Source organism: Adiantum capillus-veneris, chromosome 19 (assembly GCF_014529385.1).
Source record: "Adiantum capillus-veneris isolate H3 chromosome 19, ASM1452938v2, whole genome shotgun sequence".
Classification (NCBI taxonomy): Eukaryota; Viridiplantae; Streptophyta; class Polypodiopsida; order Polypodiales; family Pteridaceae; genus Adiantum; species Adiantum capillus-veneris.
Window position 1 is genome coordinate 57,671,062 of NC_140949.1, and position 24,718 is coordinate 57,695,779.

General features: G+C 45.4%; 2 protein-coding genes across 4 annotated transcripts in view; one reads left to right on the forward strand and one right to left on the reverse strand.

Annotated features, from left to right (window-relative positions):
- The window catches only part of LOC147434071 (coiled-coil protein), a 167,844-nt gene that overhangs the window by 134,264 nt on the left and 8,862 nt on the right, over window positions 1-24,718 (reverse strand). For all 3 annotated transcript variants that reach the window (XM_086490693.1, XM_086490691.1, XM_086490692.1), the window contains 3 exons: window positions 14,750-14,824; window positions 14,535-14,613; window positions 5,980-6,044 (listed from right to left, as the gene is read on the reverse strand). In XM_086490693.1, coding sequence (XP_086346819.1) covers window positions 5,980-6,044; window positions 14,535-14,613; window positions 14,750-14,824 — 219 coding nt within the window. The remainder of the gene's footprint in view (window positions 1-5,979; window positions 6,045-14,534; window positions 14,614-14,749; window positions 14,825-24,718) is intronic.
- LOC147434073 (uncharacterized) lies at window positions 20,017-20,692 on the forward strand. Its single transcript, XM_086489881.1, has 4 exons — window positions 20,017-20,066; window positions 20,163-20,209; window positions 20,464-20,508; window positions 20,616-20,692. The coding sequence occupies exons 1-4, from the start codon at window positions 20,017-20,019 to the stop codon at window positions 20,690-20,692; spliced, it is 219 nt and encodes a 72-aa protein (XP_086346007.1).

The window sequence follows — 24,718 nt, forward strand, 5'->3', positions numbered from 1 at the left end:
AGTTGAAGAACTTCTCCGCATGATGGGTAGTGAGGCTACTCATACAAAGGCATGGAGGGTGGGGAAGAAGACACAAGGCAATGAGGAGACTTCAAAAGGGAGAGCTCTAATCATCCGTTTCCCATCCATGGAGGCAAAGGACTTCTTGAAGACGCGTCCTACACTAAAGAAAACGGGCATATTCCTTGGAGATGACCTCACTCTCACACAGCTTGCGCATATGAGAGAGGTAATGCCAGAGATTCAAGCGGCAAGGGAGAAGTGAAACATGGCCTTCTACAGAGATGGCCGGGTTGTGATTGTAGAGCAACGCTCCACATGACGGTGCGAGACCCGTGGGAACACCCTCAAAGTTGCCACGTGGAATTGTAATGGATCTATGCGACTTGATGTGGGCGCCATTTAGGATAGTTTCAGGGGAAGAGACATCGTCTTCTACTCTGAGACACATCAGGCCCATGGGCAGTCTATGCCTCACATCAGTGGATATAGATGGGAGACTGCCTATAGACAGGAGACACGATCAGAGCGCAGAGGGCAGGGATCAGGAGGAGTGGCAGTGTTATTCAGGGAGGAGTTGCAGCCATTGATACATATAGCCCGCAGAGATGAGCAAGCTAGGTACATGTGGGTGAGACTGAGAGCAGAGACAGACAGATATCTTTACATTGCTATTTGCTACTTTCCTCCGAGCACGTCAGTGTATGCACCACCCAAAGGACAGTCCTCTTTCTCTATTTTGGATGATGACATATGGGAGTTCTCTAGAGATGGTGACATCATCATTCTAGGGGATTTCAATGCTAGGATTGCCCATCATCAGACAGTATTTTATGATACTTCAGAGGAGATGCTGAGAGAGCTGGATGCTGCAGAGACAGGCCTATCCAGACTATCACAAGATGGAGAACACACTAAGTATGGACGACACTTGATAGACATGGGAGCTGCACATGGATTGGCCATCTTGAATGGCCTACAGAGATTTCCCGCCTCAGGGGGTTTTACATGCTTTCCACACAGACATGGAGCCAGCACAGTGGACTATGTCATGGCACAGCCGAGCCTCATCTCTAGTATCCAAGATCTCACGATTGGACCAAGACCTGTTGGTGTGGCAGTGGATCATGCTCTTGTGTCAATGACAATCTCTTTTCAGTTTAGTGTAGCACACAGGCTACGGACAGTAGCCCCTACTCGCTACACCTTCACACGGGAGACAGACTCTGTATACATAGATGGGATCTATAGACGCCTATGCACAGAGGAGCCAGGGTGACCTCTGGAGGAGCTTACTACTATATTGACACAGACACTACATGATGCAGCAGCAGAGGCATACCCACATACCTAGCCTGAGCAGAGACGCCGTTCGGGGAGCATGCCCCAGAACAGTTGGTATGATGAGGAATGCCGGGACACTAGAGCTAGACTTCAGAGGGAGGTGCTTTTGGGGGACATCACTCACAGACAGTCACAGATTGACTTCCGACGCCTAGTGCGGCGGAAGAAGAGGGCATTTTTGGCTCGGCTAGAGCAAGATCTATATCAGGTGTTCTTGAGTCAGGACTCACGTGAGGCATGGTGGCTCTTTCAGGAGCACCCCCCCCCCCCCCCCCCCCCCCCCCGCCATCACCTCTACAGAGGACTGGGGCCAGTACGCATCATCTCTGTACACAGTTCCTGAGCAGCCCCCCCCTTCCCGACCCTCCCGATCCATGCCCACACACATGTGCTTTTTTCACCACGGAGATGGTGAGGAAGGCCATTGACAGGATGAGGACTAGGAAATCTTACGATCATGATGGTTTAGTGGCTGAGCATTTCATACATGCCAGAGATCTACTAGCAGAGCTTCTAGCAGTGATGTTTAACCGTGCCATGTGTGAGGGCTTGCCTGATACTTGGAGCCTATCTACTATTGTACCTATCTTCAAGTCGGGAGACCCTATGGAGCCTGGGAATTATCGCACTATCATGATTGGACACACATTGGCACGGTTGTACGCATCTATTCTTGAGCAGCAGCTAAGTAGATGGGCAGAGAGGGAGGGGATACGCGCAGCCGGGCAGGCAGGGTTCAGGAGGGGTTTTTCTACTCTTGACCATATCTTGACACTCAGAGCCATCATTGAGGAGGGTAGATCGCGTGGGAGACGGATCTATTGTAGCTTTGTGGATTTCCGCAAAGCATTTGACACAGTGCCTAGAGCTAGATTGATGCGCAGATTACAGCAGATGGGAGTACCCACATGGCTCATTTGGGGGGTCATGGCATTATACAGGCCAGTAGTGGGGCAGGTACGCACCTCAGAGGGTCTATCCACACCGATTCACTCCACTATTGGGGTGAAGCAGGGCTGCCCGCTCTCTCCTACTCTATTTGGTATGTATGTGGATGAGGTTTCTGACTACATTGAGAGAGATGGTGATAGAGGTGCACAGCTGGCAGGGACATGGATTCCATTATTGTTATATGCTGATGATATTGTGTTGATCTCCGACTCTCCGGAGGGGATGCAGCATCACTTGGATGCTTTGAATAGGTTTGCTCAGCAAAGTGGTTTGTCCGTCAACCTTGGTAAAACCAAGGTCATGGTATTTAATACCACCCCACAGTGGATCAGGAGGTCAGCACCAGAATTCACATACGGCCAGGAGACTGTGGAGTATTCAGATGCGTACACTTACCTCGAAGTGGTTTTTAGTGGGCCAGCATTTTCATTGAGGAGGGCAGCAAAGACTAGACTGACCAGAGCCCATGCAGCATTGGGTAGATTGGAAAGGATGTGTTCACAGGTTCAGTTTCAGGAGCCTAGGACGAAGCTCTAGCTCTTTGACACTCTGGTGGCTTCTGCATTACTTTATGGAGCTGAGATCTGGGGACCTTCATTAGATCATCACGGGAGGACAGGCCGCAGTGATGGATGGGGGAACATGGAGAAGCCTCTGGTCTCTATGATCTATCGGCTCATTAGAGCCAAGGCCTCAGTACCACGTGCTATTGTTCCAGCAGAGCTAGCTGCCCCCCCCACTAGTGGTTGAGGCACTCACCAGATCGGTCTCCTTCATACACCGCATGTGGGAACTTCCCAGAGACAGATATGCCCGCCTTGCACTTGAGTCCTCTCAACAGTTAGCCATGCAGGGAGATACAGCATGCTGGTATGGGGAGATGACATCATGGTTTCAGGCTCATGGGTTCAGCATAGACACATTGCCTCCCTTCCAGTACTCACTGGATGCACCCTCTCTGACTCTTACACAGTCCGAGATCACCAGGCTCATCCGCCAGGACTTGACTCAGCTAGACACCAGGAGGACATGGATACAGCCAGCACAGGAGCTGGGCACGAGATGGCTTTCTACAGAGAGCATCTCCTCCAGCTTACGGTTGATGGCTTTGTGACGAGGCCGAGATACATGGACACCCACTTGTCTCATGGGATAGGATGTACTATCGGCCAGATACGTACATCTTCACACCAACTGCGGATCGAGACTGGGAGATACAGCGGAGTACCAGCTGAGGCCAGGACATGCCCCCTGTGTGACATCGAGCCTGAGACAAAGTTGCACTACACATGCCACTGCCCCGTCTACTACGAGATACGAGGCCGCTTCCATTGCTTGTTCAGAGAGGGCTTTGGACCATTCTCCAGAGTCATACAGTACGAGGATCAGAGATGCTTGGGTTTGTTTTTGCTCGAGCTATGCAGACACAGAGAGAGCGTGATGAGAGGAGAGGCTAGCCAGTCTCAGAGACAGATCACAGATTTCTTTAGAGCTGCCACTGGACACCCGGAGGAGTTACTACCACAACAGAGCTCGTCGCCTCACACCAGAGGTACATTGATCGACCGAGCGACTGAGCTGGGGAGATCCAGACGCCCACGACTGCACGGAGGACTACACAACATCGACGGAGGCTGCATCAGAGGATTCGGATCACTTTGGCCCGACATGCACGACGCCCGGTCAAACTACTGACCATGGAGGAGATTGATGAGATCCGCCAGCGACCGATGCTGGATCTCTTGTGATCTAGCTATCCCAGCTAGCTGATGTTCACACCTAGTAGTTTAGGATTCCATAGTATTTTATTGTGACATTTGTCATTTCATTTTTGTCATTGTTGTCATCTTGTTACCCTGACTATGACTTTGTATCAGATCCACCACATTGTAACTTTCTGGTCTCATAGGTCACTTTGGCCTTTTGAAGACGTTAATATAACATTTCATTTCATTTCATTTCTCTCTCTCCCCCCCCATGTTCCGCATGTCCGACACGGTTCACTCCACTATTGGGTGAAGCAAAGTTGTCTCCTATCTCCGACTCTCTTTGGGATATATGTAGATGAGTTTTCAGATTATGTACAGACAGAGGGTGATAGAGGTGCTCAGCTTGCACGAAAGTGGATTCCGTTGCTATTATATGCTGATGATATTGTGCTGATCTTAGATTCTCCAGAGGGATGCAACGTCATTTGGATGCATTGCATGTATTTGCACAGGACAGTGGATTGTCTGTGAACCTTGGTAAGACCAAGGTAATGGTCTTTAACACTATGGCGCAATGGGTAAGGAGGTCCGCCCCCACTTTTACATATTGTCGAGAGACTGTGGAGTATGCAAATGCATATACTTATCTTTTCAGTGGTCCAGTATTTTCCCTAAGGCGTGCAGCAGATACGAGATTGACCAGAGCCTATGCAGCATTGGGGAGACTTGAGAGGATATGTTTGCAGGTTCAGTTCTAGGAACCTCAGACAAAGCTTTGGCTCTTTGACACTCTGGTCACTCTGGCCATGCTGTACTTCTTTGAGTCACAGACAGAGAACTTCGAGCAACAGAGCAGCACCAAAGAACCAGAGGCATACCGCTTGATCGGGCGATAGAGTTGGGGAGGTCCCGTCGCCCACGGATGAGGGGGCCCTCTCGACATCGACGCAGATTGCGACAGAGGATCCATACCATACTGGCACGACCTTTTGGATACTGATATATATGTATATGATGCCTCTATTGTTAGAGAACTCCATTGTATCAGCTCACCCCCCCCTTTTGTATCCCCTTTGTATCAGCTTTCACCCCACCCCTACCCACTATTCTCTTTTCAGTTCTTTGTACTTTTTGTACCCAAACCTGGTATTAGATTCACCACATGTAACCTTTTGGTCTCATAGGTCATTTTGGCCTTTTGAAGACGTTAATATTACTTTTCACTTCATTTCTCTCTCTTGTGATCTTGATAAGGATTATATATCATGCTCACTCTTGTATCTGCCCTTGTATCACTTCTGTCTCAGCCCTGTATCAACCTTTGTATCAGATATTGTATGAGCCCCCCCCCCCCCCCCCCCCCCCCCTCTCTCACTTACCATCTAGTAGGTAGGGATTTTTGATATTTTTTTCAGCACCCCACTTTTCATCTTTTGTACCCAGACATTGTACTAGATTCCACCATGTTGTAACTCTGTGGTCTGATAGGTCATTTTGGCCTTCTGAAGACGTTAATATAGCATTTCACTTCTCTACACATCTCTCTTTCTCTCTCTTCAGGTAAATAAAAAGGAACCATCCTTCGTGGTAAGTAGCACACATTAACGCAACAAAAGAAGTAAAAATTTGTGGAAGTGGAAAGTCTAGATCTTCACCATTTCAATTCCATGCACCTGATAGGTAATGAGTTGTTGCACCCAACATCTTGAAGTCTTTGCAGATTCAAAATATCGCAAAAGAGACTACTCATTAATTTTATCTACGACATTGAGGCTCTGCCACTCTCACCCATTCCTAAACTTCACAAGAAGTGGCTAGGGAAACAATCATCTTTTAATCAAAAAGATCCCTTGCATGCGACGTGTTTACGAAGAAAAAGCCAAGTGTTAAAAGTCTAGAATGAATTGACCCTCTAGCCACACAACCAAGAAGAAAAACATTTGAAAATACATATAAATGCAAAAAAAGTATGTACCTTACAAATAATATTCGTCACTTGCAAATCCTTTTCAAGCTCCATCACCAATTGCATACCCTTTACTAAAACAAAGTGGCCTTGTTAGTATGTACTTGCTTAAGCTCACAAATTGACATCAATAAAGCACACAAAAATTCCTCGATGATATAAGCTTATCTGATCATAACAAGAAGATCCACCATTCAAGATACAACATTTCCTTATTTATTCGCTTGTAAATAGAAATACATAATAAAAACCAAGTTGTTTCCATCAAGCTCCTCATCCTTACCTACAACCACCTCTCTCCTCACTCTCTCCATTCTACCCAAAGGTAACATTTTTCACGACTTTATCCATTTGCCTATTTACTGATTGGTTTTAGAATTAACATAGTATATAATCTTAAATGAGTTGATATCATCACATTGTCCAACATCTCTCAGTCGCTTTCTCCGTCCCTTATGCATGACCTGAAAAGTCTGAAAAATGCCACTAAAGCTTGTGATTGTGATATGACATCTATATGCATGGCACAATTGTTGCCCTTCAAGCTTTCAACAAGGTTAGCCTCTTGTATCAAAGTCTAGTGCAATGAGGTCAGGTCCCGAAACGCAAAGTGAACGTCGCATGGAGTTTTTGTCTCTTGGCACGATACATACAGCCAATGCCATGGTTGCCAAGGAGAGAAGCCAAGTGCAAGGAGCCGTCCAATGAGGCCTTCACAAGGGAGAAGCAAGAGATTTTTGTATTTGAGGAGTCTTCGATTTTGAAGAAGAGGGACTTGTGCACCCGTTAACCTTCTCACTACAAGCAAGAAGTGGCATCCATGTCTTGGTAAACCTCTAACCAAGCGAAGCACATAGAGCATAACTTTTGTTAGAATGTCTAGACATGATAACCTAGTCTTATACCAAAAGCAACCAAACCTCATAGTCTATAAGTAATAGACCTTCAAGGAATCCGAGATGCTACCCCCCTTGGATGAGGCACGACCGGAGAGGACTTCAGACGACACCATGACCCCGCGGTATATGGTCGCCATCTACTTCACTTCTATCGAGTTTTAGGGTGAGGTTTTCTGTGTTTAGACCAGAAGACACAATTGGCCATTGAGTCCATCTTGGCATTCATAGATTCTCTATCTTTAGAAAGGCGGTTCATGCCAAACTCTAAGTCAAAGTTAGAATCCTCCTATTAGACCTATCTCCACACTAACTTTTTCCTTTCTTTTTGAGTAAAAAGTGGGGCTTGTGACCCTTTGCATCACATAAAATCGACCAAAGGTCCACACTAACTTTCTCTCTCTTGATTCTTTCCTCTCTCTAAAGAGTGTTGATTTTCTCTCTAAAACTAAATTTATTGTTTTCTCTTTCCTGGTAGATTTTCTCTTAATTAGATCTACTGCTCTCTAAAATTTTGGCAAAATTTCTCTCTCTAAAATGAAGGTGATTTACTGTCTCTAGAAGTTGAAAACTATATTGTCTCTCAAGAAGCTCTGAAGATCTGTTAAATGGTTGAGAATTTGACGATGCCACACGATGATCTACTAATCAAGCCCAACATTTTGATGCAAACAAATCTCAAATCCAATCATCTTGCAGCATTAGGGTTTTCAGCAGAAGAATTCTCCAAAAAATGTCAGCATATGTTGTAGTGTTGGATTGTAGCCTCTCATAATGCAGAATTGTTGGAGATATATGAGCAAGTTGAGGCTATAACTCCTCTATTCTATGTTTTGCAAATAAGGGACAAGAGCAAGTTTCAATAGACAAAGCACGAGATTTCTAAAGACTAAGTTTTCAATGAATCCTAAAATTTGAAGAAGCCTACGGGATTGATTGATTTTCCACTTCCAAATTCTAAACAATGATGGCTAGCCCTTGCCACGCACTAGCTTTCTCTCTCTAGAGAGTGCTGGTTTTAACATAAATGTATTGTTTTGTGTCTCCTAGAAGATTTTGTCACTCTAGTGTATTATTATTTGAGGAGAAAGTGGACTTCAAGTAGCACAACTTGTGCCAAGGGGCTAGAGTAGCTTCATATCACAGACCGTCTGTCTCGGGGGAGTGCTTAGTGGCGTTGTTCGTTGTGTCTTGTAACATGCACATGTGAGCATTTGTATTGCATTGTGATGTGCCAACCACTGAATATTCCTAATTGGGTGAGATTGAGTGGGTACGTAATTTTAGTGTATCCAGACACCCGTTCAAGGTCAACGCGGTTTGGGTGTGATGGCTAATTTTTCTATGCCGGAATATCAAGAGCTTTGATGTGGAATGAGAAAACTGCATTTGTGCTCGCTGCTGACGTGGCACTACATGATTTCCGCTTGCTGTGCTGACTGCTCCTGAGGTCGCAGATTGTACGGACAGTCTACTAGCGACAGCTTTTGGGAGTCTAGGTGCTTTTTAATCAGATGCTTTTCATGTACTCCTTTCCCAAGGCCAAGGGCCTTTATATATGTGACATGTGCTCATTCTCTGGCATGTCTCTGCGTGGGAGTGCAGAGGAAAGAGTACCATGCTCCAGCTTGTACTGTGTTGCAGCAATATAAAGAAATACCGAAAGGGGCGCGAGGGTTTGGGGCTAGTGTTCTCTTGAGGTGAAACTCCACCACTCCCCGTGTCGTGTGTCGTGCACTCTCTTTCAATTCAGTTGTTTTGAAGTGTTTAAAGTTCTCTTGTCTGTTCTTTTCCGCTGGCACGGCCTGTCCCATTACAATTTTCACGCGAGAAAACTCTCCATTTTCGCAATTTGTCGCGATGGAACTGTGCGTATCTGTGGGGGATTAGAATTAGCTAATCCGGATCTTGTTCAAATGGATGGCTCTTGCCTTGGCAAACGCACATAAAACCCACAAGACTGTACATAGTCATTTGAGGAGCCCAACTAGTGGGGCATTACCATATGTGTAAGGGGGAGAGAGATGCACTAGAGTGGAACCATCGCGCTACATGAGACAAGGGAAGAAGGCAAGCTTTCCATTAAAGTTGCAGAACCTGAAAATCCACTCACAAATGACCAAAAGCACTCCTTGCTCTGTTTTGGGCGCCCCATGCTCGGCCAGTTCTTCTGGGATGCTAAGTTGGCTGGCAGGTGGCTCTCCTTTGGCCATGTATCCACTATGCCCTACATATTTCCTAACCCCTCCCAACTTATAAAGTTGTCAGTGACTTGCGGAGTGGTTCAAATTCTATTTAGGCACACACAAGCTTCCATACTCATCAGAATTCAATGCTAACTCACTCGACCAATCCCTGATTGATCGACCTCGATTCCCAATGTGAGAAACCCGTTTGGCTGAAGCCGTTTCACTCTAGCCATGCAATGAAACGAGTGAAAACAAAATATATAAAAATTAGTAATACGTATTCAAAAAAAGAGCACAGGAAAAATACTCCTCCTGGTGACATACCCCACCCTTGAAATACTGCAAGCGACCTCGCTTGCATGCCAATAATACATGTTGATATCTCTTGATATCACATATATTCTATGATGGGAATCAATGATAGGGATGCTTCGGGAAATGCAGCGTTGAACAATCAACAATCCCACCAACCTGGCTACCACACATACATGAAGCATAGAAGTTTTTTGGTGTACTCTCAAGTACAAACTTCTGTACTCAAATTCTGTATGGAAAGATAGATAATAATTGCTTAGCTACTCCTTTGAGCATCATGAACCATGCTCTCACATTGCCTCATAGAGCCACATCAAGTCACTGTGGGTTCCATTTGAAAGCCTTCAAGATAAAGTTGCAATAACTAATGTGAATCAACCAATTTAGATCCTTCCATCCATTTGGCATCCAAAGATGGATAGTTCTCGAACTTCACCAAGTAGCATCTTGCAAACTTTCCTCTAACCTTCCTTTTCTTATGTGCCAATATCTATTAAGAACAAGAATCCCATCCAATTCTTCCACTTTGGCTGTTCCTCATCGAGCATATTATCTGGCACATCACCAACAAAGGGCCTTAGAAAGCTGACAAAAGCATTAAATATTTTCCAGCCTTTTGGTAGCTTTAACTTGTAAGCTACATCATTGATCTTATCCAAAATCTGAAAAAGACCATAACATTGCATACTGACCTTTGGAAACAAACGCTCCTTGCCTCTCCTTTTCCTTAACCTTGCCTTTCAATATCCATGGTCGCAAACATGTAAATATGCATGCATACACACCGACATACACGCACATGTATGCATATAAACATACATACATGTCTATGTATGCGTACTAGTGAGTGCATATAAGTAACAACCAGTACGTTAAGTACTAATACCAGTATGCGTATTTATCGTACATTATGGAAAATCAGTTTGGAATGCAACCTTGGATCTCGTCCATGTCCTAAGGAAACAGAATCTACGCCTCTCCGCTACCCTGGAGAAGAACTATCCCACTAGCTACAAAGAGTATGCAACAACTTGATCCAGATAGATGTTAATATCGGTGAAGACTATGAGGTCAAAATGTGAACACAACGAGCCTTCCACATGGTCCACAAATTGTAGTAAAAATTGCATCTCTTTGATGAAAGTTGGACCGATGTACAGTGTCCGAAACCATTTGTAGAGTGCCCCATCTATAACCCAAAGATGTGAAAACTCGATCTAGTGAGACAGCCTTGAGAGTGAGTGTGTGAACTTAATAATCGCAAAAGCTAAGCAACTGGACCCAGCATCACAAACCCATCATGAATGCCCACTCTAATAAGTAAACCACCTACCACCATCGACATTGGTTGTGCATACAGGCAAATTGAGAAACAATGGCATAAAGCCGCCTATTGTAAAGTGCATCGTTGGCAAGTCGGGTCATGAACAGAACGCTCAGCCTAAGTGCTTACAGGCAGTTCTGCATGTGCAATCATCCACATGAAATAGCATAGCCGACAGCTAACCCTGTGACTCCATATGCATGATCAAGACAGCAGCTGAAAAGCAGAAGAGATGCATTGATTTGACCATGTCTCTGACTGATGTGGACGGTGAGGAGGAGGATGTGTCCTTAGCAAAATCTGCCTCCCAATGGAATCAGCATGCTCAAAGAATGAAACACGGTCCCCATCAACCTATGCAAAAGACCACTACTACTCACAAAGATCCCAAAACAACTCTACCAAGGTTAGTTCCTCCCAAATCCATAACCTCCAAAGTGGTGCCTCCTCTGCTATGAAACAGGGCCCACCACGCGAATAGGCCACCAATGAGCATCCAAACGCCGATTGAGAGATACCTCGCCTTGAAATGTAAGTCTTCGGTAATGGCAATGATGGCCACTCTCTGCAATGTCAAAAACAAGAGCCCCATACTTAGCTACAAGCGGCTTTCCAGAGCAAGGGTGAAAGGCAGCCCACTACCCCTGATGAGGAGGCAAAAAAGGTTGTCCCGGCTATCTTGTTTACCTTGTGTAATCATGAGTATTCTTTGGATACTATCCGCAACCATATTGCACTCTGCTCTTTTATCCAGTAGAGCATTGCATCTGACACTTGCTCCATTTTCACTACCAGGATGATAGCTATTCTCATTGATGGTTCCATTGAAGGTCTATGTTCTTCTTTTTCTGTAGTCTCGTCCTGATCTAGTTTGGTCTCTATGGAAGGTGACTTGAAACTCTGTTTTCCATTAGGACATCTATGTGTTGAATTTCTTGGCAATGGGTGTCTGACCTTTGGACTTCCTATCGAGTCCTCATCTTGTCGATGGCCTTCCTCACCATCTCAGCGGTGAAAAAAACACGTGTGTGGGCATGGATCGGGGGGGTCGGGAAGGGGGGCTGATCAGGAACTGTGTACAGAGATGGTGCATATTGGCCCAGGCCTCTGTAGAAGTGATGGCAGGGGAGGGGGAGTGCTCATGAAAGAGCCTCCATGCCTCACGTGAGTCATGACTCAAGAATAGCTGGTATAGATCCTGCTCTAGGCGAGCCAAAAATGCCCTCTTCTTCCACAGTACTAGGCGTTGGACGTCAATCTGTGACTGCCTGTGAGTGATGTCCCCCAAAAGCACCTCCCTCTGAAGTCTAGCTCTAGTGTCCCGGCATTCCTCATCATACCAACTGTTGTAGGGCATGCTCCCCGAACGGTGTCTCTGCTTAGGCTGGGGATGTGGGTATGTCTCTGCTGCTGCATGATGTAGTGTCTGTGTCAGTATAGTAGTAAGCTCCTCCAGAGGTCTCCCTGGCTCCTCTGTGCACAGGCGTCTTTAGATCCCATCTATGTATACAGAGTCCGTCTCCCGCGTGAAGGTGTAGCGAGTAGGGGCTGCTGCCCGTAGCCTGTGTGCTACACTAAACTGAAAAGAAATGGTCAACGACACAAGAGCATGATCCATTGCCACACCAACAGGTTTGGGTCCAACCGAGAGGTCCTGGATACTAGAGATGAGGCTCGGCTGTGCCATGACATAATCCACTGTGCTGGCTCCATGTCTGTGTGGAAAGCATGTAAAACCCCCCCCCGTAGCGGGAAATCTCTGTAGGCCATTCAAGATGGCTAATCCATGTGCAATCCCCATGTCTATCAAGTGTCATCCATACTCAGTGTGTTCTCCATCCTGTGATAGTCTGGATAGGCCCGTCTCTGCAACATCCAACTCTCTCAGCATCTCTTGTGAAGTATCATAAAATATTGTCTGATGATGGGCAGTCCTAGTATTGAAATCCCCTAGAATGATGATGTCCCCATCTCTAGAGAACTCCCATATGTCATCATCCAGAATAGAGAAGGGGGACTGTCCTCTGGGTGGTGCATAAACTGACGTACTCGGGGGAAAGTAGCAAATAGCAATGTAAAGATATGTGTCTGTCTCTGCTCTCAATTTCACCCACATGTACCTAGCTTGCTCATCCCTGCGGGCTATATGTATGAATGGCAGCAACTCCTCCCTGAATAACACTGCCACTCCTCCTGAGCCCCGCCCTCTGTGCTCTGATCGTGTCCACTATATCCATCTATTTATGAATGGCTGTCTCCCATCTATATCCACTAGTGTGAGGCATAGATTTCCTTGGGGCCTGATGTGTCTCATAGTAGAAGACGATGTCTCTTCCCGTAAAACTATCCTCAAAAGCACCCACATCAAGGCGCATAGATCCATTACAATCCTAGGTGGCAACTTTGAGTGTGGTCCCATAGGTCTCGCACCATCATGTGGAGCGCCGCTCTACAATCACCACCCAACCATCTCTGTAGAAGGCCGTCTTTCCCTTCTCCCTTGCCGCTTGAATCTCTCGCATTACCCCTCTCATATGCGCAAGTTGTGTGAGAGTGAGGTCATCGAGAGAGAGAGAGAGAGAGAGAGAGAGAGAAATAAAATGAAATGAAATGTTATATTAACGTCTTCAAAAGGCCAAAGTGACCTATGAGACCATACGTATAGCCACCCCTTTGCGGATCCCATAAGTCATGCCAATGATCTCTTTGCTTTTATTTATAATCCAGAGAAGTCATATGCAATTTCAACTTTTGTGCAACAGTGTAGAAATGAAATCGTGTGTGCCTCCATCATCATATAATAACTTAAAAGCATCATCACCAATCTTAACTTGTAGAGATGAAATCGTGTGTGCTTCCATCAAAAAAAGCATCATCACCAATCTTAACTTGCATATGTAAAAGACTATGTAGCCGAGAAGTAGGAGGCATCAACCAAGGAGACCTTCGACCAGCTATGTAAAGATGTTGCCACCGGCAGACAATCCTCCCATCTCACCCAATCAATGTGTGTCCTCTCTCCTAGCTGTCAACCCTCCATGTCTGTCACATAAGCATTCCTAATCAGTGTCTGCCTCTCACTTCCTCCAAACAACGAGGTGGCTGTTGAATTAAAGCACGACACATCCTCAACAAGCAGTGCATAAATGGTGATAAATGAGACATCCAAGGATAAATGAAATGGATCGTCGAGCGCCAAGGGGTATCACTGTCCACAGACCCAAAACGAGCAAAGGTACGTGACAAAGCATGGTATAAAATTGACCAGCTAACTGCTAACCCCCAAATAGGAACCACCACAAGCTTATGAAATCAAAAACACTCTCATCCTTACCGATGACTTTTTCCATTTTTGGTGCAACATCTCAGACCTCTTGTATCCATGATGTCCTCAATGGTTCGACCATGCACGCAAGCTACAAAGCAGTTTCATCCTCGAGAACAAAATATTCTGTTTTTTAATGATTGACAGTTGTACAGCATTGTCCTTGGCCTACACAGCCCTAGTTTTTTTATGAAAGCCTTCTGAAAAATGCCAGAACCCAACTAATTGTGCTGCCTCCATCTAAGCTGGCAGCTAATCCAGATCAGAATTCCATCAACTGATAGTAAAAGAATGCTTTCCCATCTAAAAGATAAAAGAGTGATGGCAAACAAAAAGCTTCACCAGCATCTAAAATGATCCAAGCAAGAGATAGAAGATTTTGCTGTCTGCCCTTGAACAATATTTTTTTTGTGGTCTCATTCAGCCGTCCAAAGAGACTTGTTAAGCACACCATCTTGAAAAAAAGATTAAAAACAAGAATGATGAGCAAACACAAGCATAGTCAAAAGACCCACCCATCTCTTCGTGATGCTCCATCACTTTTCGAGAAAGCTTTTCTGTATTGGCATCAAGTTGTAGCAACCTTTGTGAAACCTAATTAAGAAGTGGCACATACCCAGAATGTGAGATCGATGCATATATGTTGGAATTTGGCCATTAATGATCTGTTGCACTCAGAAGCGTAATAACCAGCAATAACAATTAAACAATGTGATACGCCATATACTACCTTGACTTCAAAATACTTCTGGTCCACATCTTCCGCAGGAAGGTTTTCCAACATATATCTTACGGGATCAAAATCCTGCAAACTTATAAAAAATCATCAACTGAATTAAAAGAATTTTTGAAGCTATGCATGCAGCAATGAACAAGCCTTTGAAGTAAATTGAAGAGCCAAGAAGAATCATGCGAAGGCAGTCTAAATCCTCCAAGTTATGCATGGCAATTGTCATATCTGCCACCACTAAGCTACATAAACCACTTTTCGGACCCTCATTCCTCTTTCTCCACTCAACGAGTCAGTAAGGCTCTCTCAAGTATGAGATTACCGGATCGTTGGTAAGTCATTTTACCAGAATTTGGTGTGCATCTGCTTTATAGTTGAAGTGCACAAGAAAAAGTTTCGAAGGAAGCCAAGTTTTTTTTTTTTGGGTCGATCATACTCAAGACCATACCATGGTGGATAAAATAGTGAGAGCAAGAGCACAAAGAGGGGAAAGCTTTGTAGGTGCTCCAGGCTGCTCAAGGAGGACTGCACAAATGGACCACTAATTTAGCTCGGAGTACTACAAACACAAGGGACACTTTACTTCACTAGAAAGAACTGAACTGAACTGAAAGAAAGAGAGAGACAAAAGAGACGACACAGGGATGTTGGTCCCAACCCTCAAGGGCCCCCTTGCTCTGTTGCCAGAGCAAGTACTTTCTTTATTCTTGCACAAAATGCTCATACAATGACTGGATGTTGAGATGCTGATGCTAATGTGTATCAATGCTACTGATGCTGATACTGTTGAGTCTATGTCAACGATGATGACGATGACAATGTCGACGACGACGAGGATGACCATGACGATGTCGACGACGACGAGGATGACCATGACGATGTTGACGATGCCGATGAAGTTGTTAGATTCTTCATCTCCAGATTCTTCGCACACTGTCTACAGGCTCCTCACCACTCACGTGCACTGACCCTTGGTTGTTGGTTGGCCTCCCATACACCCGTTGGATAGGGATCTCACGCACACTTAAGGTTGTTCAGCACATTTCCCACTTCAGACCTGTTTTGGTCACATATTCCCCCATTTATATTGGAGGGTCATATTTTTAGGTCATTGGGCTGTATTGAGGATTATTGCCCGACCAGCCCCTATTCTCCTATATTTAGGAGGGGGGGGCACCCTCATGGTCTTGTATTGTCTCACACCATGTAGCCATCTGGAGTTATCGGGCTGCCAAGTTCCAACCTTTCCACCATCTCTCATGTCATGTCTCTTCTCTCTCTCTCTCTCTCTCTCTCTCTCTCTCTCTCTCTCTCTCTCTCTCTCTCTCTCTCTCTCTCTGTGTGTGTGTGTGTGTCACAAACCGGTGACGTGGCATAGCCCTAGACACACCATCAAGTGGGTAGCATCCACACACACACACACACCCCGGGAATGGGCCTGTCAAATGCGGAGAATGGCTAACGTGGCAGATTTCATGAAACGCGGTGGACTGTTGACATGGCATGCCGTACGGACCTTCCGCAATTTGTGGCACAAAAAGCGCTGGCAAAGTTGTACGGAATTCAAGCTTTTTCTGTGGGCTAATCTCTACGCAAGGCTGAAAAGCTTTTGGGGATTATTTGCTTTATTTTTGGCAAGGCTTTTGAGTGAAAGCTTTTGGGGCTCTGTTTTTGGCATCCCTTGTAATCCTTTAAATAAGTGGGTTGGGCTCCCACTCTACAAAGCATCTCGACGTAGAGTCTGAGAGTGAGAACCCTCCCACTCCCTTGTACTTTTAACTCAGATTAATACAAAAAGAAATACCGAAAGGGGCGCCAGTCTTTGGGGCCAATATCTCTAGGCACCGAACTCCGCCGGGCCTTGTCAAATCAATTGTGAATTGTGAACTATTTTGAAGTGAATCTCTGCTGTCTCGCGGTAGAATCTTGACTTGGAGTGTCCAAGTTTGTTACAGTGGTATCAAAGCGCGGCCGATTTCTCTTCTACCGGGAAATCCGATCCTTTTCTCACGACACTTATGGATTCAAAAAGAGATCAGTCGGCATCTAGGGACGCGGGAAGAGATCACGAAGAAGATTCTCACGAGGAGTACGGCCCGCCTCGGCCTACTCAGGCGGAGATTGAAGAGATGGAGCGTCGACAATTGGTTGACGATGCGACAAAGATGATGATCAATCTTGCGAAGGATCCGAAATTTGCAAAATTTTTGACTCAGACATCCTTCGACAAAGTGCACTCTCAGTGGCGGAAGGCCACAGAACCACCCCTCAAACTGGCACTCAAGAAACCTCCTACTCCGAGGATGTTTAAAGAGCAAGAATTGGAAAAGGTGGTTGATACACGGATTACCCAGCTTTTTGACGCAACCAACAAAGCCAAAAAGCACGACAAAAAGCAGAAGAAAGGCACTGACTTCACGGGTTATTTGGGTCGTCAATCTACTTTTGCCTCGACAGACAAACAGAAGAAACATGTGCGATTTGAAGGAGTATCCAGTTCTTCTTCTTCTTCTTTTGACAGTTCTTCTAGCTCTTCTCACTCGAGCGAAGAAGACAGGAAAGGGAAAAAGCGAAGCAAAAAGCAAAGCTTCAGAAAGGGCAAGAAAAGGCAAAGAAGCCTAAGTTTCGCCCAGTTTCTGACAGTTCTACAGAGGACTCGTCTTCAGATAGTTCGGACTCTGATGATTACAGATTTTATGCAAAGAAGAAGAATTTCTATAAAGCCAACCAGTATGACTTTCTGAAGGATAAAAGCAAGAAAGTTCAAGAATTTAAAGAAGGTGGACAGTCAATTAAAGTTGACACTTTTTCTGGATTCCGAGATGCTTCGAGGGCTTTGGCCTTCATACAGCAGTTTGATATAGCTTTCTTTGGAGGGCATTACTCGGAGCACTCCAAGATTCGGAGGGCTACCTCTTACTTCAAGGGAAATGCTCGAGCATGGTGGTCCACTCTTGTATAGAACAAGAAAGCGCCAGTTAAATGGCTAAAGCTTTTTATTTCTTCTTGGATGACTCGGGAGTACGAACGCGACATACAAACTACTTGGAATCATCTCCAGATGACCAAGAAAGATACTTTGGATGCATATTGCAAGAGATTTTGGAGCTCTTTTCTATCCGCTTCTTCATTTAAGAAGATCTCGTTTCAAGAACAAATTGAGCGGTTTAGCTGCGGATTTCCTACGGAGATTCGAGATCACTGCTTAGAACAAAAGTCAGATTCTATTCTAGAACTAATGAGTCATGCGAAACAGGGCTTTGCCATACATTCAAGCAGTTTGACTTACCCCACATATGAGATCATGACGCAGAAAACCGAACAGACTTCTAAAAATGAAAATAGAAAGAAGAAGAGCCCCCAAGATCAGAAAGATAAGGATGTACAAACCTGGCTCACTCTTCGGGAGAGAGCCAACTACAAGGTTGTTTCTGTACGTACGTACGGTCTGGTTCCGTGTCGTACGGTACGTCCGTATGGTATCCGTACATACCGTACGATTCCGTACGTGCCCAACGTTAAAAAAAAAATCGTCGACGGTGAGTCTCTGCACAATGTCTGCACAGAGACCAAGGAAGGATTTGCCGCCACCAATAAGGTTCTTTCTCCCTCCCTCCCTCCCTCCCTTTGTGTTTGGAGTCTGCAAGGAGGCACTCTAGAGTCCTGACCTCGCGAAAGATTGTACGTTTTGTATTCAACTTTGAAGTGTGCGTTAATTGTGTTGCAGAGTTATCATGCCTCATCGACCTAATCCTCTTTGGGCCGAGCACACCAATGTCCTGAGAGTTGTCAACACAAGAGGCCAAGCAGGTTCAGGGACTCACACTTGGGTGTGCAGGTACTGCGGAGAGCAGATGACGAGTACAATTACCAGGGTTTTGAAGCACCTCACTCGTATTGGCACCACTGGACATTGTGGGGGTTGCGAGGCTGTCCCGCCAACATTGAGGGATGCCTTGATTTTGGAGCATTTTCCTCCAAGATCTACTGCATCGACACAGTCAGGGGGAGCACGTGCAGCAGCAAAGGATGCCTTGCAGGATGCATTACTTGGAGATATTGGCGGCTCTGCGTCTGCAGCGCCATCATTTGCAAGCACTAGTAGAAAGAGAGCTCGTGTCTCACAGGTTGAGGATAAGGGTGCTAGTGCTTCAGCAGCAAGTGCAGGTGGGGTTGAGGGTGTACGTGGCCCAAGGCAACCACATTGCCATCACGTGTACACAGTGATTCATGGGTAAAAGAGCGACAGAAAGTTGCAGAGATGGAGATTGCGCGGACTCTCATAGAGTGCAACATTGCATTCAATGTGTTGAAGACTGATCAATGGAAGAGGATGGTGAGAGCTATTTCACAGGTTGGTGCTACAGATTCCTAGAATGGTCTTGACTACCAAAAGATGCGCACTACCATGCTTGACGACCATAAAGAGATCATAGACCGAGCATTGACTCCAGTGAAGGTTGGGTGGCAACAATTTGGTTGCACTATTCTTTCAGATGGGTGGAGTGACACGCGGAGGTGCCACATTATCAATATCCTTGTTTCCTCCTGCTTGGGCACATACTTCTTACGAGCCGTGGATGCAGGGAAAGCTGGAGAACACATTTCTACGGAGTTCATCTTCAAACATATTCGTCGGGCCATCAAGGAGGTTGGGGAGAAGAACGTCGTGCAAGTAGATACTGAGTCCTGACCATGTGGCATGCACATTTGAATTTTGCATACATTGTCCAACGTAATAATGTCCACACTTCATTTAATATCTTGTCATTGTAGGTGGTCACTGATAATGACTCCAATTGCAAGGCCATGGGAGATATGGTGGAGGCTGAGTTCAAGCACATTGTGTGGACACCATGCGCTGCACATTGCCTAGACCTTCTCATAGAGGACATAGGCAAACTTCCCTGGGTTCAACCTACAGTGTCTGATGCCTCCAAGCTTACCACTTTTTTCCGCAAAAAACACCAGGCCTTGGCAATCTTCAGGAGCCACAGCACAGTAGACATGGTGCGTCCCTCGAAGACCAGATTTGCATACATGTATCTGGTGCTTCAGAGGTTGTTCAAACTTCAGATTGAGAGATCCACTGTTGCAGACAGTTGTGGATCCAAAGTGGAGATTGATGTACCACGCTCAGTCAAAGGCGACCAAGTACATTCAAAGAAAGGTTCTTGATGAGACCTTCTGGACACAAGTGCAGTCCTTGGCACTACTACGGGTCACAGACATGGAGGGCTCTACACGGGTTGGTGTATCATCTGTTTATGGAGATGAAGACACACATTTCTGGATGTACCTCATTGACACAGGATCGGTAAGTACAAACTACAAAGTGCTCTAATGTCCTCATGTGACATGTCTATTTATAATTTTTCAAAACACATACTTACTGTGACTATTTTGTTTGCAGTCGTGATGATATTTTGGCTATTGTAGAGACTCGATGGCAGTTCATGCGTCGTCCCATCCATGGGATGGCTGCAGTTCTCCATCCTCTCTACAAGAGCCAAGAATTCTTTGAGGAGGCTTCATTGCTCACACTACGCTCTGAATATCTGAACATTATATATGATGAGGATGAGCAATTGATTCTGGATTCAGAGATGAGTAGCTACATGAACAGTTTAGGACCCACCTTTGTGCGGTCCGTAGCATTGAGAAAGGAAGCTACCAAGCTTCCTTTAACATGGCGGCAGAACTATGGACGCCAGGGCCTTCCCAAGTTGTGCCACCTTGCATTGCACATCCTTTGTCAGGTGAATATTGAAGTCTGAATTATAATTTATAATTATTGAATGATGAATCTATATTGTCACACATGACACTTGTGACCCATGAGTCTTCGCTATTTGAATTGCTGTAGGATTGCTCAGCTGGGGCATGCGAGCGCAACTAGAGTGCATACTCTCTTATTCACACGAAGATCCGCAATCGTCTTAGCACCAAGCAGTTAGAGAGACTGGTTTATTGCCGTGTTAACATGCGGCTTGTGCGCAGCTTTCATGGCTTGGGGACACCCAAGCAGGTGAGATTTACATGCACATTTATGAAAACAAGTCAATGATCAAAAGACAGTGTTGAATCATGGACTATGTTTTGTCTTGTCATTGTAGGTGGATCCCACAGAGTTGAAGATGGTGGCAGATCCTACTGCAGAGGAGGTCGATGCACGGATTAGAGATGAGCAGGAGGAAATCCTTCGAGAGTTGCACAGGGAGCTAGAGAGCGTGGATCGCCGGGTCACTAGATCTCGCTCTCGAGCTTACAGTATTCCTCTTCGCATTGCTGCTGCACATCCAGAGGTTGCACACAGAGAGCATTCGTAGAGAAAAGTTACCCGTTCGGCCTGCTCGTAGACGAGCCAATGAGGCTGTTCGACTCATCCACACCCAGAGTTCAAAGGCTGATGATCCAGATGAGGGTGATGCACCCCTAGCATCTGTGCCAGAGGAGAGAGAGCCCGATTATGATGATGAGGGCAATGTCTTGACAGATGGAGACATGCTCTCTGAGTCTTCATCAGCCTCTGATGATGATTTTGAGTAGTAGTGATTGCCCAGTGCTTTGGGTCTTGGGACTTGGACATTTGTCATGACTCGTTTATGCTTTTTATTTTGTTGCTTGAGCCACCCAGACTCTTTATTGAGTGACTATGTTAATTTTGTATCAAGATTGGATTCAGCATTCACTTATGTACTTTTGACTTACACTATGCTATGTGGTCTGGACTCGATTCTAGCGGTTACTTAACTTGAGGGGTGATTTTAAGTGTTTTTTGAAAGTTGTGGCTATGTTTAAGTATTGTGCAGTGTTTTTAAACTAGATAGGTTGTATATAAATTTGAAATTCTTTGTATTTTTAGCTTTTAGAAAATATACTACGAATTTTACGTACCTTATGGCCCAATCCATACGGTACAACGTACAATACGTACCGAACACGTACCGAATACTACGTACCTTACAACCTTGGCCAACTACATCAAAGAGGGGAAGTGTTTTACATGCGGGGAACCTGGGCACATCTCCGTTAAGCGCCCTAAAAAGGCACAGAAAGAACAAGATGAAGAAAGGCCAGAGAATTCGAAAGCAGCTCAGAAACGTGGACGAAAAGGCAAGATGAAAGCAGGACTCGTTCTAGATTGCATGGGTACTGACCCAAGCACGATTGATGACAAGTACAAAACTTTGCCGAGCTTGGGGCAAAGTGAAAGATCAAGAAGCCCTGATTTTTTTTTATGGAGGAGCCAAGGCCAACTCCATTTCACCTGAATTGGCGGCGTAGCTCGAGATTACACCCGATCGGATGGTACCACAAGCAAAGGTAGTTCTTGCGGCACCAGGCAAGGACGTGGCCATTACACCTGTCATTAGCAAACTTCGGTTGCATTGCCAGGGGTATTTGGGACACGAGGACTTCTACATAATGCCCTTGGAAGGTTGTGATGTTCTCCTGGGAGTCCCTTGGTACCATAAGAACAACGCAGTGGTCGATTATCGAGCGAAGAAAGCGACATTAACTACTGAAAAGGGCCGAACCATTGTACTTGATGTGAAACTTAAGGGCGAGTCTGTCCCTATTGTATCGGCTTCGGCCGTTTCGAAATTAATGAAATCCAATCTATTTGTTTACTCGATCTTTTTGAAAGAGTTGAATGATGATCATAGGACAAATATGTCTGACCTAGGAAAAAAACGCCAAGATTTTCTCCACACTCATGCCGATTGCTTTTCTGAGGGCCTGCCAGGCGAGTTGCCACCACCTCGTCCTGAGGACCATACCATTGATCTGATAGCTGGAAGCACACCATCGAACGGCCACCTTACCATGTGAGCCGAGCCCAGAATGAAGAGATTATGAACTAAGTGAAAGACCTCTTTAAAAAGGGTCTTATCCAGTCAAGTACTTCACCTTACTGTTCTCCCGTGTTGTTGGCAGAAAGATGGGTCTTGGAGAATGTGCATTGATTATAGAGCTCTCAACAAAATCACCATCAAAAACAGATTATTGATTCCTACGATCGATGATATTCTAGACCAACTATAGGAATCCTCTTGTTTTAGTAGGATCGATTTGAAGAGCGGATATCATCAGATCCGAATCGCGCCGAGAGATGTCTACAAGACAGCTTTTCGGACGACCTTCGGTTTATTCGAGTTTTTGGTGATGCCTTTTGGGCTTATCAATGCTCTAGCGACCTTTAACCAAATGATGGACAGGATTTTCAGAGAGTACAGATCTTTTGTTGGCACTTTCTTTTATGACGTTATTGTCTTCTCCAAGGATGAGGCAGAACATAAGAACATCTACTACAAGTCTTTCAGGCATTGTGAGTGTCACGTGACACATCCAGCCCTATGTGTCCGTGGACAAGCTACAGCATGATCACGGTTCAGTCAGTCCAGTCAGTCTGGATTAGAAGTGATCTGGCACTTTTTGTGGGTCTATTCGTAGACCGTGCATGCCCAGTCACTTAGTGTAGATGCATATCCTCTGGTTGCACACAACATGATCATCGGTATTCCCACCAGAATCCATCAGATTCCATCAGGAGAATTTTCCAGTGCATTTAGTCTATTTGACCTATTTTTGACATTTTAACTTATTATTTTTAAGTGACTTTTGTTGGAAAGTAGGTAGGGCAATTTTGAAAGTTTGTATATAAGCAAACTAGAGCTAGCACTATTTGGCAGAAGAGGCAAAAGGAGCCAAGCTCAGCAGGCAACTTCTCAGCAAGACCAAGCCTTGGTGGATTCCCTCCAAGCAGCAGATTCCCCCTCATCTCAACGTTTTTGGAAAGCAAGCCTCAGCCTTGGCGTTTTTGCATCAGCAGTCGTCGCCATATCTCCCAGCCACTACCGCTTGCATCAGCATCATGATCCATCGCCGGAAAGCAGACAAGCTAGCGTTTTTGACATCAGCTTCCCTAGAGTTTTTGGATCTCAGCACATGTAGAAATTCAGTGGTTTTCAGCAATAGAAGAGTAGCAGATTCAGCCCGGATAGACCATCAGTTTTCAGCCTTAAGCAACCTCAGTTTTCAGCCCTAAACCTGGATTTTCAGCGTCAAAGACCCACAAAAACAGCCCCCAAACCAGCGTTTTTGGACTAGCCGCAGATTTCAGCCCATAGCGTTTTTGGACAGCAGTAGAAAGATTTCAGATTTCAGCCCTTAGGTCGGTCTCGTCATCACCGACATAGCCTAGACTTGCATCAGTCTCATGCATACCATTTGTACCAGATTGTGTAATCAATAGTAGACCACTCTCGCCGACGAGAGTGGGGCCTTCAGAGGAGAGTTTTACGTCGTCTCTGGTGTCGTATCTCTCTTCTCTCTCTATCTCTCAGTCTCATACACTTGCACGCATAGTGTCCATTCACTTTGTTTGTGATCATAGCATTCTCTCATTAAGAACGGAAGGCTCTCCCTTCCATAAGAACAAAAGGAACCTTGAGCACAGTTCGGAGCTCATCTTGAGCAAAGCGCAAACATTCATTCCGCTACACCTAACAGTGAGATCACAAGTTGGTATTCAATGCAAAGAAGAGTGAATTTTTCCGACCAGAGATACACCTTTTGGGACACAGCGTCTCAGCAGCAAGAGTGCAGATTGACCCGGCCAGGATTGAGACTATTCATGATTGGCCCGATTTGAAGAATGTCCATGAAGTTAGAAGCTTCTTGGACTTATGTTCTTACTGCCGATGGTTCATTAGAAAGTTTGCGAGGTTGCTTCCCCTTTGCATATCTTGACACAGAAAGGAGTCCCTTTCTCGTGGGGACCCATAGAGGTGACTGCCTTTCAGACATTGAAAGAGAAATTGATTACAGGACCAGTTTTGACTTTGCCGGATTTACAGACGTCATTAAGTATATTGTGATGCTTGTGGTCCTAGTCTGGGTGCGGTCCTAATGCAAGAAGGCCATGTCATTTCCTACAAGAGCTGATTGTTCTCAAGGCCGGAA

Excerpts from the sequence above, each read along its gene's own strand:
- LOC147434073 (XM_086489881.1), top strand. The coding sequence starts at position 20,017 with ATGGAGATGAAGACACACATTTCTGGATGTACCTCATTGACACAGGAT. Across the intron at positions 20,210-20,463 it reads GACTCGATGGCAGTTCATGC|GGCCTTCCCAAGTTGTGCCA; the intron begins GTCGTCCCATCC and ends TATGGACGCCAG. Across the intron at positions 20,509-20,615 it reads CATTGCACATCCTTTGTCAG|GATTGCTCAGCTGGGGCATG; the intron begins GTGAATATTGAA and ends GAATTGCTGTAG.